General features: G+C 45.6%; 3 protein-coding genes across 4 annotated transcripts in view; 1 reads left to right on the top strand and 2 right to left on the bottom strand.

Annotated features, from left to right (window-relative positions):
• Positions 1–7,105, top strand: part of LRP1 (LDL receptor protein 1) — a 62,434-nt gene extending 55,329 nt beyond the window's left edge. For both annotated transcript variants that reach the window (XM_015174328.3, XM_002049586.4), the window contains 7 exons: positions 35–2,072; positions 2,132–2,518; positions 2,805–3,618; positions 3,676–4,240; positions 4,305–5,634; positions 5,696–5,822; positions 5,882–7,105. In XM_015174328.3, the coding sequence (XP_015029814.1) occupies positions 35–2,072; positions 2,132–2,518; positions 2,805–3,618; positions 3,676–4,240; positions 4,305–5,634; positions 5,696–5,822; positions 5,882–6,034 (5,414 nt within the window). In that variant the 3' untranslated portion in view covers positions 6,035–7,105. The remainder of the gene's footprint in view (positions 1–34; positions 2,073–2,131; positions 2,519–2,804; positions 3,619–3,675; positions 4,241–4,304; positions 5,635–5,695; positions 5,823–5,881) is intronic.
• Positions 7,106–9,586: 2,481 nt separating this feature from the next.
• Positions 9,587–10,175, bottom strand: LOC6627013 (uncharacterized). Its single transcript, XM_002049587.4, has one exon. It carries the CDS (start codon positions 10,045–10,047, stop codon positions 9,643–9,645), a length of 405 nt encoding a protein of 134 aa, XP_002049623.1. The 5' UTR covers positions 10,048–10,175; the 3' UTR covers positions 9,587–9,642.
• Positions 10,176–10,715: 540 nt separating this feature from the next.
• On the bottom strand, positions 10,716–14,908 carry dpn (deadpan). The gene is made up of 3 exons (XM_032436922.2): positions 14,408–14,908; positions 13,823–13,918; positions 10,716–12,383 (listed from the first exon to the last, which is right to left on the bottom strand). Exons 1-3 carry the CDS (start codon positions 14,531–14,533, stop codon positions 11,223–11,225), a joined length of 1,383 nt encoding a protein of 460 aa, XP_032292813.1. The 5' UTR covers positions 14,534–14,908; the 3' UTR covers positions 10,716–11,222.
• Positions 14,909–15,136: the final 228 nt, after the last annotated feature.

The raw sequence follows: 15,136 nt of genomic DNA, 5'->3' as shown, positions 1-15,136 counted from the left end.
ATTTGATATTCTTTACTTAACTTGTTTATCATAGGTCAATGCATAGATTCTCATTATGTGTGCGATGGCGACGAGGACTGTCCCGGCGGCGATGATGAGTACGATGGATGTGAACCGGTCTATCCCCCACACGCCTGCCCAGGCGGTTCCTCGATGCACCAGTGCCAGGATGGCCTGTGCATCTTTAAAAACCAAACCTGCGATGGCAAACCCGATTGCGGCGATGGCTCCGATGAGCTGCCTTCGCTGTGCAAGCATACGCGCGCTTGCAATGGCGCCGATGATTTTCGTTGCAAGAATGGGGCCTGCATTAGTGCGGATCTGTTATGTGACAGGCGCAACGATTGTGCGGACTACTCGGACGAGGAACTGTGCAACGTGAACGAGTGCCTCATACCGGATATCTGCGAGCACGAATGCGTAGACAAGGTGGTGGGCTTTGAGTGCCGCTGCCGACCCGGCTACAAACTGCTGCCGAAGAGTCCGCATCTGTGCACTGATATCGATGAGTGCGACGAACAGCAGCCCTGCTCCCAGACCTGCATCAATACGTACGGCTCGTACAAGTGCCTATGCGCCAAGGGCTATGAGCTACGCGATCATCGAACCTGCAAGGCGACCAGCAATGTGACCATGAAGCTTATTTTTTCCAATCGCTACTATATCCGGCAGGTGAATCACACAGGCAATGGCTCCATACTCATAAATGCGCTCTCCAATGCGGTGGCCCTGGATTTTGACTGGGATAGTCAGTGCTTGTATTGGTCAGATGTCACCAGCACTGTGGGCACCATTAAGCGCCACTGCCCGGTGGAGAACAAGACCCAAACGCTGCATCAGGCCATGCTGAAGAATCCAGATGGTCTCGCCGTTGATTGGGTGGCCAAGAACTTGTATTGGTGCGATAAGGGCTTAGACACCATTGAGGTATCCCAGCTGGATGGCAAGTACAGACGTGTGCTCATCAATGAGCAGCTGCGAGAGCCGCGCGGCATTGCCCTGGATCCTTACCAGCGTCACATTTACTGGTCCGACTGGGGCGACAATCCGCATATTGGCAAGGCCGGCATGGATGGCTCACAGCCGCGCATGATCATACGCGAGAATCTAGGCTGGCCGAATGCCCTGACCATTAGTTTCGAGACCCAACAGCTATTTTGGGGCGATGCAAGAGAAGATACTATTTCGGTCAGTGACTTGGATGGCAATCATACACGCCTGTTGCTCGCGCGCAGCATCAATCCGAACTTAAATCTGCATCATATATTTGCCATTGCCGTGTGGGAGGATCGCATCTATTGGTCCGACTGGGAGACCAAGTCGATTGAGTACTGCAACAAGTACGATGGCCAGAACTGTTCCACTCTGATCACAACCATACACAGACCCATGGATTTGCGTGTCTTCCATCCGTATCGCCAGCAGCAGCCAATCAGTGGTAATCCCTGTCTGCAGGCCAACTGCTCCACACTTTGCTTGCTCTCACCGGAAGCGCCCTACTACAAGTGCGCCTGCCCCAACAATTTTGTGCTCGCCGAGGATGGACGCACATGTCGCGCCAATTGCACTGCGGCACACTTTGAGTGCGTGAATACGTACAAGTGTATACCCTTTTATTGGCGCTGTGACACGCAGGACGATTGCGGGGATGGCAGTGATGAGCCCGAGACTTGTCCACCCTTCCACTGCGAACCGGGACAGTATCAGTGCAGCAACAAGAAGTGTATACATCCATCGGCCATTTGTGATGGCGTCAATCAGTGTGGCGACGGCTCGGACGAGCTCAACTGTGATAAGTTCACCTGCTTTGAGAACCATCTCAAGTGCGAGGCAACCGCCAACAGTTCCGCTTTCTGTGTGGACAGTGTGAAGCGTTGCGATGGCGTCAAGGACTGCCCGGGTGGCGAGGACGAGGCCGGCTGCACGCCGCTTGTGTGCAAAAAGGATCAATTCCAGTGCGGCAACAATCGCTGCATGCCCTATGTCTGGGTCTGCGATGGGGATATCGATTGCGCCGACAAATCCGATGAGACGAATTGCGAGCACGTTTCCTGTGGACCCAACGATTTTCAGTGAGTCCATTTAAAGCTTGAAATCAAGCCATGACATGAAAAAGCTTCAACTCTTACAGATGTAATTCGGGTCGCTGCATACCGCTCGCCTGGCGTTGCGATGACGAGGTGGATTGCCCTAATGGCGAGGACGAACCGCCCAGCTGTCACACCTCAAAAGCCACCTGTGATCCCACATACTTTAAGTGTAATAACTCCAAGTGCATACCTGGACGTTGGCGCTGTGATTATGAGAACGATTGCGGCGATGGCAGCGATGAGCTCAATTGCCAGATGCGCAACTGCTCCGAGAGTGAATTCCGTTGCGGCACCGGCAAATGCATCAAGCACGATTACCGTTGTGATGGTGAGATCCACTGCGATGACAGCAGCGACGAGATCAACTGTAACATCACCTGCAAGCCCAATCAGTTCAAATGCGCTGCATTTAATACCTGCATTAATAAGTAAGTTTAGTTTTCTTTTTGAACCAAAATTGCAGCTGTCTCGTCTTGGACCAAGGCTGGTTACCTTTTATTGACAGTTGACATTGTATTGACAGTTGCTTGAAGCTTTAACTCGTTGCGAATTGTAACGCTTAAGAGATAAAGAGTTCGGTATTCAACTGAATGGGTTTATAATCATCAAGAGTAACATACTCACACTTCAAGAATACTTCACTATTTTGATACCCTTTCCTAAGTTTCATAAAATAGCAGAGTCTTATAGGTATTTATTTCTCTTCTGTTTTAGACAATACCAATGTGATGGTGATGACGACTGCCCCGATGGATCCGATGAGGTTAACTGCACATGCCCGCCGGATCACTTCACCTGCGGCAATGGCAAGTGCATTATGTCGCGCTGGAAGTGCGATGGCTGGGACGATTGTCTAGATGGCAGCGACGAAAGCTACGGCACCTGTGCCCATGTCCATTGCCACTACAACGCCTTCAAGTGTGCCAATCTGCTTTGTATACGGAAATCGGCGCTTTGTGATGGCGTCAACGATTGTGGCAACAACGAGGATGAGTCGGATCAAGTTTGTGCCGCGCTGCCAAAGTGCCGGCACGATCAGTTCCAGTGCGAGAACGACGACTGCATCTCGAAGAACTTCCGCTGTGATGGCCAATACAATTGCATTGATGGCTCCGATGAGATGAACTGTCAGCCGCCCGTCTGTGGATTTGGTACATGCTCACAGATTTGTATTGAAAAGAAGGCGGGCCACTACAATTGCAAATGCACGACGGGCTATCACAAGGGTGTGGCCAAGAATGCTACGTGCTTGGCATCCGGACCGGATCAGATCCTGCTGTTGGCGTCGGAGCAAGAGTTCCGCTTCATCTTGCCCGCCAAGCAGGAAGGCACCACTGTCGTTGGCTTCTTCCAGACAGATAGCCTTAAGATCGATGTATTCGACATACTCATCAGACCAAAGGACACGCTTCTCTTCTGGATTGATTCGCATCATGGCAAGGTGCATACCATGAAAATAGCCACTCCCCACGTGGAAGGCACGGGCGTACGTGTACGTCGCGATCTCAAGGAACTAACAGCATTCAATGTAAGCTAAGCGGGGTTTCCAATTTTCAAATCAAATTATATAATATCCTCTGTGCAGATACCCGATCTGGATGATCCCAAGTCCTTGGCTGTGGATTGGATAACCCAAATGGTTTACATCGTTGATTCGCGTCATAATCAAATCATAGCCACTGATATTGAGGGCAAGAAGTACATCTCACTGGTTTCCACGGGCATGAATCCAACGGATATTGTGCTCGAACCGGAGTCCCGTGTCATGATTTGGTCCACCCTAGAGAATGGCATATTGGTGGCCTCATTGGACGGCAACAACAAGAAGAGCCTTGTGGAGCGTGATGTCGGCTGGCCAATTAGTCTCTCGATAGACTATCCAACAGGTCGCCTATATTGGGCCGATTATCGCAAGGGCACAATCGAGACGTGTCGCTTGAACGGCAAGGATCGGAATGTGGTGCGACGCTTTGGCAATCGCGAGAAGCCGCAAAAGATCGATGTGTTTGAGGATTATCTGTACATCAAGCTGTACGATCAGAGCATCATTAAGATGAACAAGTTTGGCAATGACAATGGTACCTACTTGCTAAAGGGCTACCGCTCTTCGGACATTGGTATACTGCATCCCATGAAACAGAATCGAAATAGTGAGTGCACAATTCTGATCACATCATTCGAACTATTATTAAGATGCCCTCAACCTTTTTCTAGTAAGCAATCCTTGTGCTAAGGAACCGTGCAAAGCGTTGCGTGCACTTTGCATACTCTCGACGGAATCGGCGAATGGCTACAGCTGCAAGTGTCCTAACGAATATGTGATGACCGAGGAGGGCATTTGCAAGGCACACACTGATATACCCAACTACTGTCCGCTGCTCTGCAATCTAGGCACTTGCCAGGTGGTGAACCACGTGCCCAAATGCATTTGTCAGCCACAATTCGAGGGCGAACTCTGCGAGCATTACCGCTGCTCCGGTTACTGTCAGAACTATGGCCTGTGCACGGTAGCGCCACAATTACCAGGATTGCAGGAGCCGCCACCGCTCAAGTGCACCTGTCCACCCAACTGGTCAGGCGCGCGTTGCGAGGTTTCAGTCTCTGATTGCCAGAGCCGCTGTCATAATGGCGGCTCGTGTCTGGTCTCCGAGACTGAGGGCATGAAGTGCAGCTGCCCAGACATGTATGTCGGCGACCAGTGCGAGCACTGTCTGAATCTGACCTGTGAGAATGGTGGCATTTGTCGTGAGACGTTGACCGGAGCACCACAATGTGAGTGTCCCGATGGCTATACGGGTAAACGCTGCGAGTTCAATGAGTGCGCCGATTTCTGCAAGAACGGTGGCACCTGCAGAATTGGCGCCAAGGGGCAACGCCAGTGCAAGTGTCCCAGGGGCTACTATGGTGAACATTGTGAGGCGAACTCTTGTCGCGACTTTTGCCAGAATGGCGGCACCTGTACGGACCGTGGCCACAAGCTGACCTGCACGTGCCCCACACGTTACATTGGCGATCGCTGTGAGTCCGATCTGTGCAAGACCTCTATACCGCCACGCTTTTGTGATGTCTCGCTGCTGCCATCGCGCAATCCCTGTACTGGCATTATTTGTGAGAACTCTGGCACCTGTCATGTCATCAAGGGCGTCGCCATGTGCAACTGCACAGATCAGTGGAACGGTGAGTTCTGCACGATGCCCGTGGGCGAGGATAATCCCTGTGTCCGGTATTGTGCCAATGGGGGTGTCTGCCACCTCAATGAGTACACGCTGCCCCACTGCACCTGTGTTGGCGAGTGGCAGGGCGATTTCTGTGAACTGCCGCCGCATTGTGTTGGCGAGTGCAGCGTCTGTCGCACGGGCAGCTCCATCAATGAGTGCTTGTGTGACAACAAGCGGGTTGTGCCCTGCCTGGCTGAAAGTGCTGTGGCTTTGAGTGGAGAACAGGAGCGTAAAGAGTCCGCCAGTTGGGTCTCCGTGCTGGCGGTCATCTTAGCAGTGACCACATCATTGCTTGTGCTGTTCGGCGGCGTCGTTTATTTCCTCAAGTAAGTCAACACTTGAATCGGACAAACTGTTCCAAGTCACTAATCTTCCATCTGCTTGCAGAAAACACCGTATTGCGCAGCCATTTTCACATGCTCGCCTCACCGACAATGTGGAGATCATGCTAACTAATCCAATGTACCGCGGCGATGCCGACGAAGCGCCGCCCTTTGCTCACGAAGATGATAAGGTAATGCTAGCAGCTTCCATTGGGAAAACAGAAATAATATAATTCCCAACTATTTGCAGGGAAACTTTGCTAATCCCGTGTACGAATCAATGTACGCTGATGCCATAGCGGAACCAGCCATTGCTGAAATATCGCACAGCACGGCGCCAGATGAGAGAAAGGGTCTGTTGCAGCACACGCACGACGAGACGCACACGCCGGATATACTCTGATGATTGAGCCGTTTCAGTCATGATCGGGAGCTGTGCTAAGCACAGCCACAGATTGTTGTACACTTAAAACACATACTTTAGCACACATTTAAATCCAAATGCAAACTGACTTGAATACGAACAATGGACTGATAGCGTAGCCATATTACGAATTTTGTAAACATTTTGTTTCCTTTTTTTTTGTGTGGGGTGGGGGGACGGGAGGGGAGTGCGGCCCTACCAAAGAGCGCTAAACCTAATATGCAACTGTGGCGTCTCCTTGCTCCTTGTCTAATGTCCTTAAGAATGATGTCCTTATACTATAACTTATAACACTTCTTGTCATTCTTTTTGTTTAAGCGCCTTTTCTAATTGTCGCAATGTTTACAACAAATTTGCCTTCCCTACATATTGATTTAATTTAAAAAAAAAAAAAACACGTATTTGTGCATTTGTAAATTTTGTAGTTCGTAGACTTAGTTAAAGTTCACGTGCAGCTAAAAGAAACTCAATTTTTGTAAATATTTTTTTAAATATAACGCCCAATGGCAGCCTAGTTAACATTTAAAACAAGCACTAAACGTTTTGCCAATTAGTGAAAAATATTGATATTTAAACGAATACAAATCAGCAATCAATTGTAAACGCAAGCTAATGTTTTGAAACTGAACAGAAATATGTGAAATGCATTTAAATTAATTTATTAATTGAGCACAAGCAATTTTAACGCACAAAAACCAAACCGAAAACAAGAACCAGAACAGACACACGACAGAAATTATAACGATCAAATAACATAGTCTAAATAGCTTAAGGAACATTTCAGATATACATAACTATATTATATTACATTATTTAGTTTGTCACTTTTTAATGCAATCGAACGAAAACGATATCCTGTATAAAACATAATGCTCAGTCAAAAGCCAAATTTTAACATATACAATGTAAAAATTTAATAACTATAGCGTATACACAATAAATGATGTATGTGAAGCCAAGTGCAGAACGTTCATAAAACGTTAGACGTGCACAAAATACACATTCGAAAGCAATTGTAAAAATTAATAAAAATGAATTTCAAACATTTTATTGACGGGAAAAGTTGAAAGCATGCTTATATATATACATTCTGCAACTACGTATATATATATATATATGTATGAGCTGAAGAAAAGCTCGCGTTTGATGGTAATTTTTCTGCACGTTGCGGGTCAATTAAAATCTGAGCCACATTAAAACTGCTTTCTAATAATATATATAAATCAAATCAAAATATTTATAGCTTAGAAGATTTGCTAGATCGAAAATTTAAAATTCTCTAAGCTTAGAAGAGGTTACTTGTAGTCGCAAAAAGTCTCGAAAAATGTTGATGTAGACTCAACTAATCTCTCAGGAAGAATATGACCCAAGAAAATACATATAATATAATATTTATGTTCCCTTTGGTATAACCCTCTCTAAAGCTAAAATTCCGAAATTTGGCAGACAGATACTCATGAGTTCCTCTAAAGATTAGGTTAATATATTGCCTACATTTCCTGAAGTAACTCCTAGTTATAATCGTAGAATGCAAATTACCAAATCAAGAAGTCTTTATCGACTTTAATAGAGAACAGATTATTGTACTGTCGCTGACTCGTTATTGTTTTATTTAAAGACATTTCTTCGGTTGATTAAAATATTGATCAAATATGTATTCAAATTTGCGCCTTATAAACAAACCATTGCAACTTATACTTTTTTCTAAGTTGTAAGTTATTATTTTAGTTTAGTTTAAGTTTTAAGTTATTATTTTTATTTTAGTTGCTTATCACAAGATTTTGTATACAACAAAATTCACTTTTTCTCTTTCGCAGCAAACATTGCCATATGGCATCCGTTAGAAAAATCTCAGCACGAAGCGGAAGTAACTTTCAATTTTCCTCGCTCAACCTTTTTTGTTCTTTTTTTTTTTTTTTTGATATGACGCAGGCGAGGTGCGTAAAAAGGGGAAATGAGCCTGGAAAATCGACAGTAATTTGTTTCCTTTTATGAACCACATGCTTACGGGGAATATTAGAATTTGTAACCACTCAAAATGCAGTTTGTTAATATCCCCATTTTCTATATTTCAAGTGTGCGACGCGTGGGCACTTCCGTTTAAAATTTGTTAGGCCTTTACCTGAAGGACTCTATTGACCCAATGGAGCCTTGTGGCTGGGAAAATGTTCTACCCGATCTCTGAGCTGTGATTGCTTACGCAAAGCTGAAATCTCGCTGCTATCTCACGCATATTTACTGTGGGTTATTGATATGCTCCTGTCTGCATTTCAGATGCACTTGTTGGCCACAGGACCCGAACACGGTTATCAGGGGCCATTCACAGCCATTGGGTCGTGTGAAAAATGCAAGCGATTTGAATTTGCTCGGCACAGGTAGTCGGTAGAATTCATTTCATCCTTTGCTCTGGTAAAAAGGATCACCTTGGGTGTATGTTAAGTGTCGGTCGGTACGTGTGTGTGTGTGTGTGTGTGTGGGAGAATTCCTGTTAAACACCGCATGACTTTGTTGTTTGTTTGTTTGCAAGGATATCTCTATTATAATACAAACGAGATTTTTGGGTTTAAACTGAATTAAACTGTGGGAAAAAATTGTTTGTACCAATGTTTGGCAAGTTAATTACAATAAAATGGGCTGAAAAATAATGCAAACGATGTGCGAATTAGAAACTAGTTTTTATCTCTAGAGAACTACTTGAGTATCCTGTGCTGCCTCGGGGCGCTTCTATTGCGCAATTGAAACCAGTAATTCAGCGCTAGAGAATCATCTATTTTTTCCTCAGTTAACCAGTTTTCAGAAATTGCGCATTTGTCCAGCTGGGCCTCACATGGCAGCCCACTTTCAGGCCCAGAATTCATGCAACAATCAAGCCATTAATTATGCCAAACGAATTTCAATGCCAGCATAAAAAGATTCCCATTCCCACAAGACGTAGGGAAAACGAAATCAAAAGTAAAAACAAAAGTGATAAGCCGTAACGAAGTGCACAGGAATTTCATATAGACAAGCCGACCACAGCAGAGAGACAGATAGAGAGAGAGAGAAAGGGAGAGAGTGAGAGAGAGAGTGTGTGGCCCAGCATCAAATCACAGCAAACACAAACAAAGAAAAAGGATCTACAGAACAAGTGCAATGCAAACAGGCGCAAAGCAAACAGCGAAGCGAGCACAGATAAAAGATCTCGTAAGTGTGTGTGTGTGTGCGTGTGTGTGCGTGCGTATGTGTGGGAACACGACGAACAAGTGCAACGGTGTATGGAGACTGCAAAAGGATAATAGCGCTAAAAGGAAATGAAAATTATGATAATTTTGTTCTTTCTCACAGCAGATCGGATAACAGCAGCCACAGCCGTCGTGTCGCTATGATTGAGTGTGGGAAGTTCGAAGGCGATCGCGGAGCCGAGAGCCGAGAGCCGAGGGCGTCGCCTAGCTGGTTGTGTCGCTCGACAGCCACACGCAAGGCAGCCGCAGGACATGGGGTCGCTGTGCGGAAGTGATTTTGAATTGGAGAAGAGAAAAAAGAGCATTGTCCTCAAGAGCGAAAGGATGTTAACCAATTTTATTGAACTGCAACTGATGAAAGCACTTTTACTTTGATTTCTCGCTGTGCTGCGTATAGCCAAAGAGCTCCTTGAGCAGATTGTAGATAATCATTTGTCGCGTCACTTCCGCCTCATATTTCATATACTCCTTCAGGCGATGCTGCTTGAACAGCTGATCGAGCAGCTCGTATAGCTCCATCTCCAGAGCGCGCAACGAGATCTCCAGCTCTGGTGTGTGTGTGCCCGAGAGCAGGGCTTGCATATAGACATGGGATATCTTCTCTAGAGCCGCATCCAGTGAGTTGAGCATATTGTCCTCTGGACTGTGTGCCAGATGAGCGGCGGGTCCTGCGAGCTTTGGTGAGGCGCGATACCCAGCATTAGCCGCGATCAGCGGCACAAATACCAGGCAAATCAGCCAGAGCTGACTTGCAACTAATTTGGCTTGCATGGCGAGACTTTTGAGCTAGAAATTTGTCAGTTGTCTAAAACTTTATCAAAGATCGAGGCACGCCTATTCAGCCCGTTCGGCTGGGGATCACTGCGTGCTCTGTTGCAATAACTTTTGTGCGAGCTGGGCAATTGTGTAGTCGAAATTGGAGCACGCCGACTCTTTATATACTGGAAAGATCTGGCACAGAACATCGGGGTTATCAATTCAGTGAATCGTTGCAAAAATGACCGACTATGTACTCGAACAAGGTTACTTCCGCCAAATGTTTTCTATTATCAGCGGAAATTTGTGCAAGTGTTGGCTTCCGTTCTGCCATGGGTCAAGGTTGGGATCACATAAAAAATATGTTGGCTTGGATTTAATTCCATGTGGCATTCATTTTAGTCCATTCATGGTCTTACATATCGTTAGGACTAAAATGTGTACAGAAATTAATATAAAACTGAAAAAGAGTCTTACTCTCTGATTTCTCATTCTCTTCAGTTAGAAATAATATTTAAAGAGGAATTAAAATCGTTTTGATTAAAATTTTAATTCTAAATCACTTTTAAAAAAAAATCAATTAAAATATTTCCATTTTCACGGATACTTTAAATCCAAAAATAATTTCAACTAAAATGAAATACCCATTTTTTTTTTTTTGCTTATTTGAAGCAATTTTGTTTATTTTATTTGTTTCACTCAGTTGCTCAGTTGAAATTCAGCTGGAACAAGTCCATAAACTATACTAAAATAAAATATTAATAACCTCTTAGAATCGAAGCTGGAAACGTGAAAAACTTGACGCTAAGATCTACATAACTTAGTTAAAAATTCTTGCAGTTGAAACTTAAATAATGTAATAAAGAACATTTAATATGAATCAAGAATATGCCATGTTGCTAAAATACATAATAATAATAGTAATAATAATAATAATAATAGATAAATGCTTAAACAAATTAATACAAATTATACAAAAATTACACAAAATATACACGCTTTAAAAAATCACAGCTGAACTTAAAATTGAAGAAAGCGAAACATGGAAAATGGAAAAACTTAATGGAAATCTGAATAAAATTGCAATGAAAATAAATTAACAGAGACAGAGAGAGAGGGGGAGCATAAACTTAACATAAAACATAGACAATATTTGAGAGGATGTTGCTGCTGCTGCTGCTGCTGCTGCGTCACCAGGGCCGCCAGGCGGAGCTGGACTTCTCGATGGCGGCGGCCAGGAATTTCTTAGATGATGGTTCGTCCGATAACGAACAATCGCTAGAATCGGCCCGCTCGTGCTCCTGCTCCTGCTCCAGTTCCGCCTCGCGCATCCGCTTCGCAGCGCCACTATCCTGGCCGCTGGTGGAGCTCACCTGCTGCTGTTGCAGGTGCGAGCGCGACGTGTTGCAGGCAGAGCCGCTGGTGTCATGGCTGCCGCCGCTTAGATTCAGGGAGCCGCTGCTGTTGAAGGAGGTCTCCGCGCTGGTGGGCGGCGGCGTGGAGAAGACGCCAGCAAAGCTGTGCTGTTTGGCCAGCAGCAGTTCCGCCTGTACCGCACTCGCTGGCGAGGCAGCACGCGACTCATCGCCATGGCTCTGGCTGGAGATGGATGAGATGGGGCTCAGGGGCGGACTGCTGGTTGTGTTCTTGGCGGCAACTGCGCTTGCAGCTCCGCCTGCTCCTGCCGCCTGCAGTTGCGTCTGGGCGGGCGCTGTCGGCTTGTTGAATGCGCTCAGCCTGAAGCTTTGGGCGTAATCACTCAGATGCGTGGGATTGGCAATGCTGGCCAGCGCAGCACTGGCTGCATTCACTGCCGCTCCTGGCCAGACAAAGGGCGCCGGCGCGGGTGCCGCTGTCGTTGTTGTATTTGGCATGATTAAAGCAAACTCGCCCGAGGGCAGGCGGGAGGGTATCAGCTGAAGGCCGCCCATCTGTATGGCTGGAGCTGCTGCTGCTGTGACGCCCTCGCGGCTGCTGTTGCTGCTGCTGTTGTTGTTCAGATCCTGGGGCAGTGGTGGGAAGAGGGGCGCAGCGGCGCCCGGGAAAATGGCCGGCAGCTGACCGCGATAGCCATTATTGAAATTAGACATCGATCCAATCTGCTCCAGACTGTTGGCGCAGTTGTTAAGATGAGCGCTGAGACGCTGACGCACGCCCGGCTCAATGCCATCCATTTGGCTGACATAGCGATTCACCTCCTCGGCGCACTCAACAAAGCCCGTCTTGAACTTGTGCACCACGCCGGGATCTGTCTGGATGGCCATGTTTAGCTGCTGGCGCTGCACAGACTGCAAATGCTTCACCGTCATCTCGAGTATGTCGGCCTTTTCCAGTTTGGTATGTCGCGCCGGCTAAAAACGGTAGAAGAACAAACAGATAATGATGAGCTCCATGTCGTTCGGTGTTGTTGTTGGGTGTCGTTTTGGCTACACTTGGGACTACTCAAAAGTGGATAACAACTAAAGCAGAAGCCGCCCGGCTAATTGTTTTCGTGCATTGACCAGGCCAGACCAGGCCGGACCAGGCCGGACCAGAGACCCTCAGACACAAGGCCCTATAACAAGTTCAATGCATGGGAAACAAGTGAAACACGTAAGCCAGCAGCCGAACGGCAGCTGAACGACTTCAAAATACCCTATAAGCGTATAATGCTGGAGCAAACTTGTCAAAAATGGCCCAAAAGCTCATGTTGTCAATATAAAACTCATTTCTTGCCAGTTAATGGAACTTTAAGCTAATGCGATTATCTGCAGCTGCTTCTGCGCACCCATCCACACTGCGTGCTGAATCTATATACCCTCTGGGCTGCCAGTTCGGCTATAGGGCACAAGAAAAGTGAATGATGCAGGCGCTTGAGCACGTTTCTTGCCTCATATGTCCAACTATTTGTAATCTACCTCTGTTTCTGTTCTACAGTCCACTCCAGCGAATATCACACGCCCCAAAGCCGTGCGGCCGCTAAGCTCTGCGCGAGGCGCTGATAGGCAGAGAGAGCAAGAGAGAGAGAGAGAGAGAGAGAGAGAGAGAGAGAGAGACAGGTAGACGTGAAGAGAGTGGCCACAATCTGTTTGGCACTTCTTCTGCGTACGTTCGTTTCTGCTGCCGCTGGCTGCATATTTTGCAAAAGTTTCCCACGCAGGTCGCCCGCTTCGCTGCCCTGCCCTGCCTCACCCCCGCTCTGCCGTGGGCCGTCTTCTTGTCATGTCTGCATCTTTTGTTTACTTTTGCTTTTTCTTCAATGTCTTTCTTATTTGATTTTTGGTCGTTGCCTGCAGAATTCTGCTACACTGGCGTCGGCGTCGGCGTCTTCGCTTCGCTTCTATCTCATATTTTTTTATGTGATTCTTCGTTTTTTTTTATTTTATTTTTTTTTTATGTGTGTGTTTCTCACAGCAGGATCTGCTGGTGGCTCCTGTGGAAACAGGTTTACAGTCTCGCTGTCTGAGATTTCTGCGTAATTTCTCGACTTGTTAACACTTTTGGTCTGACTGACTCGCCATATCGTCATCGTCGGCGCTCTCTTGTAATGATCATCAATAAAATTTAATACTCAATTAAACTGTTGGCTCTTTTTTTTTTTTTTTTTTGCTTTTTGTCTGTGCGTCTGTTGTAGGAGTCGTGTATCCTTTTGTACTTTTGCCGACGCCCAGACACACTTGAAATTTCTGAGTTTCAGAAATTTATGTGTTTTATGACACCATTTATAAGGAGAGTGAACAAATCTTGTACATAGTTTCTAAATCAGTGGACGCCTCTCTGCTTCTTTCCTACTCCACTTATGGATACTTACGTCTTTCTTCATTGCCTCCAGGATCAGCGATTTGAGCTCGTTCAAACAGTGATTGATACGAGCGCGACGCCGTTTTTCCATAATGGGTTTGTTTGTCTGTAAAACAGAAATTGATAACAAAAAGTAAATAATTTGTACTTATCAAAAAAAAATAGGATATGAATATGATATGAATGTGATATAAATCAGAAATTGTTTTAGCGGATATTTAGAAATGTCTTGAAAAATTGGTGATTTTTTTTTATAATATCGTGTATATTTTTATTTTTCGAATAAAAACTGAACAGAAATCCCACTAGCTTTAAAAATTTAAATATCGCATAAATACAATGACAATTATGTATCTAATTTCAATTAAAACTTTTGAGAAACAGGCTCATTTTTTGAAAAGTTTTTTAATAAAAAAAAACACAAATTTTTGGAAAGTTTCTCAAAATTGTATACAATTCTTTTGCAGCCCATTTGAACTGGGGAACTAGGAACTTTGGTTCAGAGATTTTGCACAATTTCAGTGTAATAATTTATCAGACTAATAAATTCTGCTGTTCTAACCCTATTCATCCTATGAAGTCGACTAAAACTCACCTTTCTCAATTCCGCCTTGGACAGACCATTTGGATTGGCCAGACGGCCATTGCTGCCAAAGCTCTCGCTATAGCCATTGGAGCAGTCGAAATCATCGTCCGAGTTAAGATCGTGTTTGTAATCCATTTTTGTTTAAATGCTTAGTTGATAATCCAAAAGTATAGTATGATGGGGGAGAGAGTTTTCTTAATCCAATCAAATGACAAGTTCTGTTTTTAAACACAACACTAAATGTTTCACAACACAAAAACTTTGGTTGAAGTACGAATAAAAGTGTCAACAAATTATTGCACGTACTTTATTGAAATGTCCGAACGGATAAAACTTAACAAAATGTTACGCGCTTCGATTTAGTTCATTTGAAACGTTTCTGAGTCTTATATAGGTTTTTACTGTAGCTGCGTTTCAGGACGAGCGGCAGACAACCGCGCACACGGAACGCCAAAAGGATACTGATCCTCGTCAGAGCTAGCGCGTTGTCTAAAAACGATACGCGACGAGGGCAAAACGAGTCCGAGGCGACTCGTTTACCTGAGCAGCGACGTCGACTGAAACGGCGACGGCGACGGCGACGGCAACGACGGCGCAGGCGCAGGTAGCCATGAGAGCCGACCGACCATTCGCTCTGCAGCGCATTTGGGGTGGTTCTGCAAGCGCGCAGGCGAGAAATTCCAGCGCAGGCAACTTAATGCTCAAAAATGCAAACCACTCAAACGCTAACTGAGTTTG

The sequence above is a fragment of the Drosophila virilis genome, chromosome 5 (assembly GCF_030788295.1).
Source record: "Drosophila virilis strain 15010-1051.87 chromosome 5, Dvir_AGI_RSII-ME, whole genome shotgun sequence".
Lineage (NCBI taxonomy): Eukaryota > Metazoa > Arthropoda > Insecta > Diptera > Drosophilidae > Drosophila > Drosophila virilis.
This window is presented reverse-complemented; position numbering and strand designations above follow the sequence as displayed.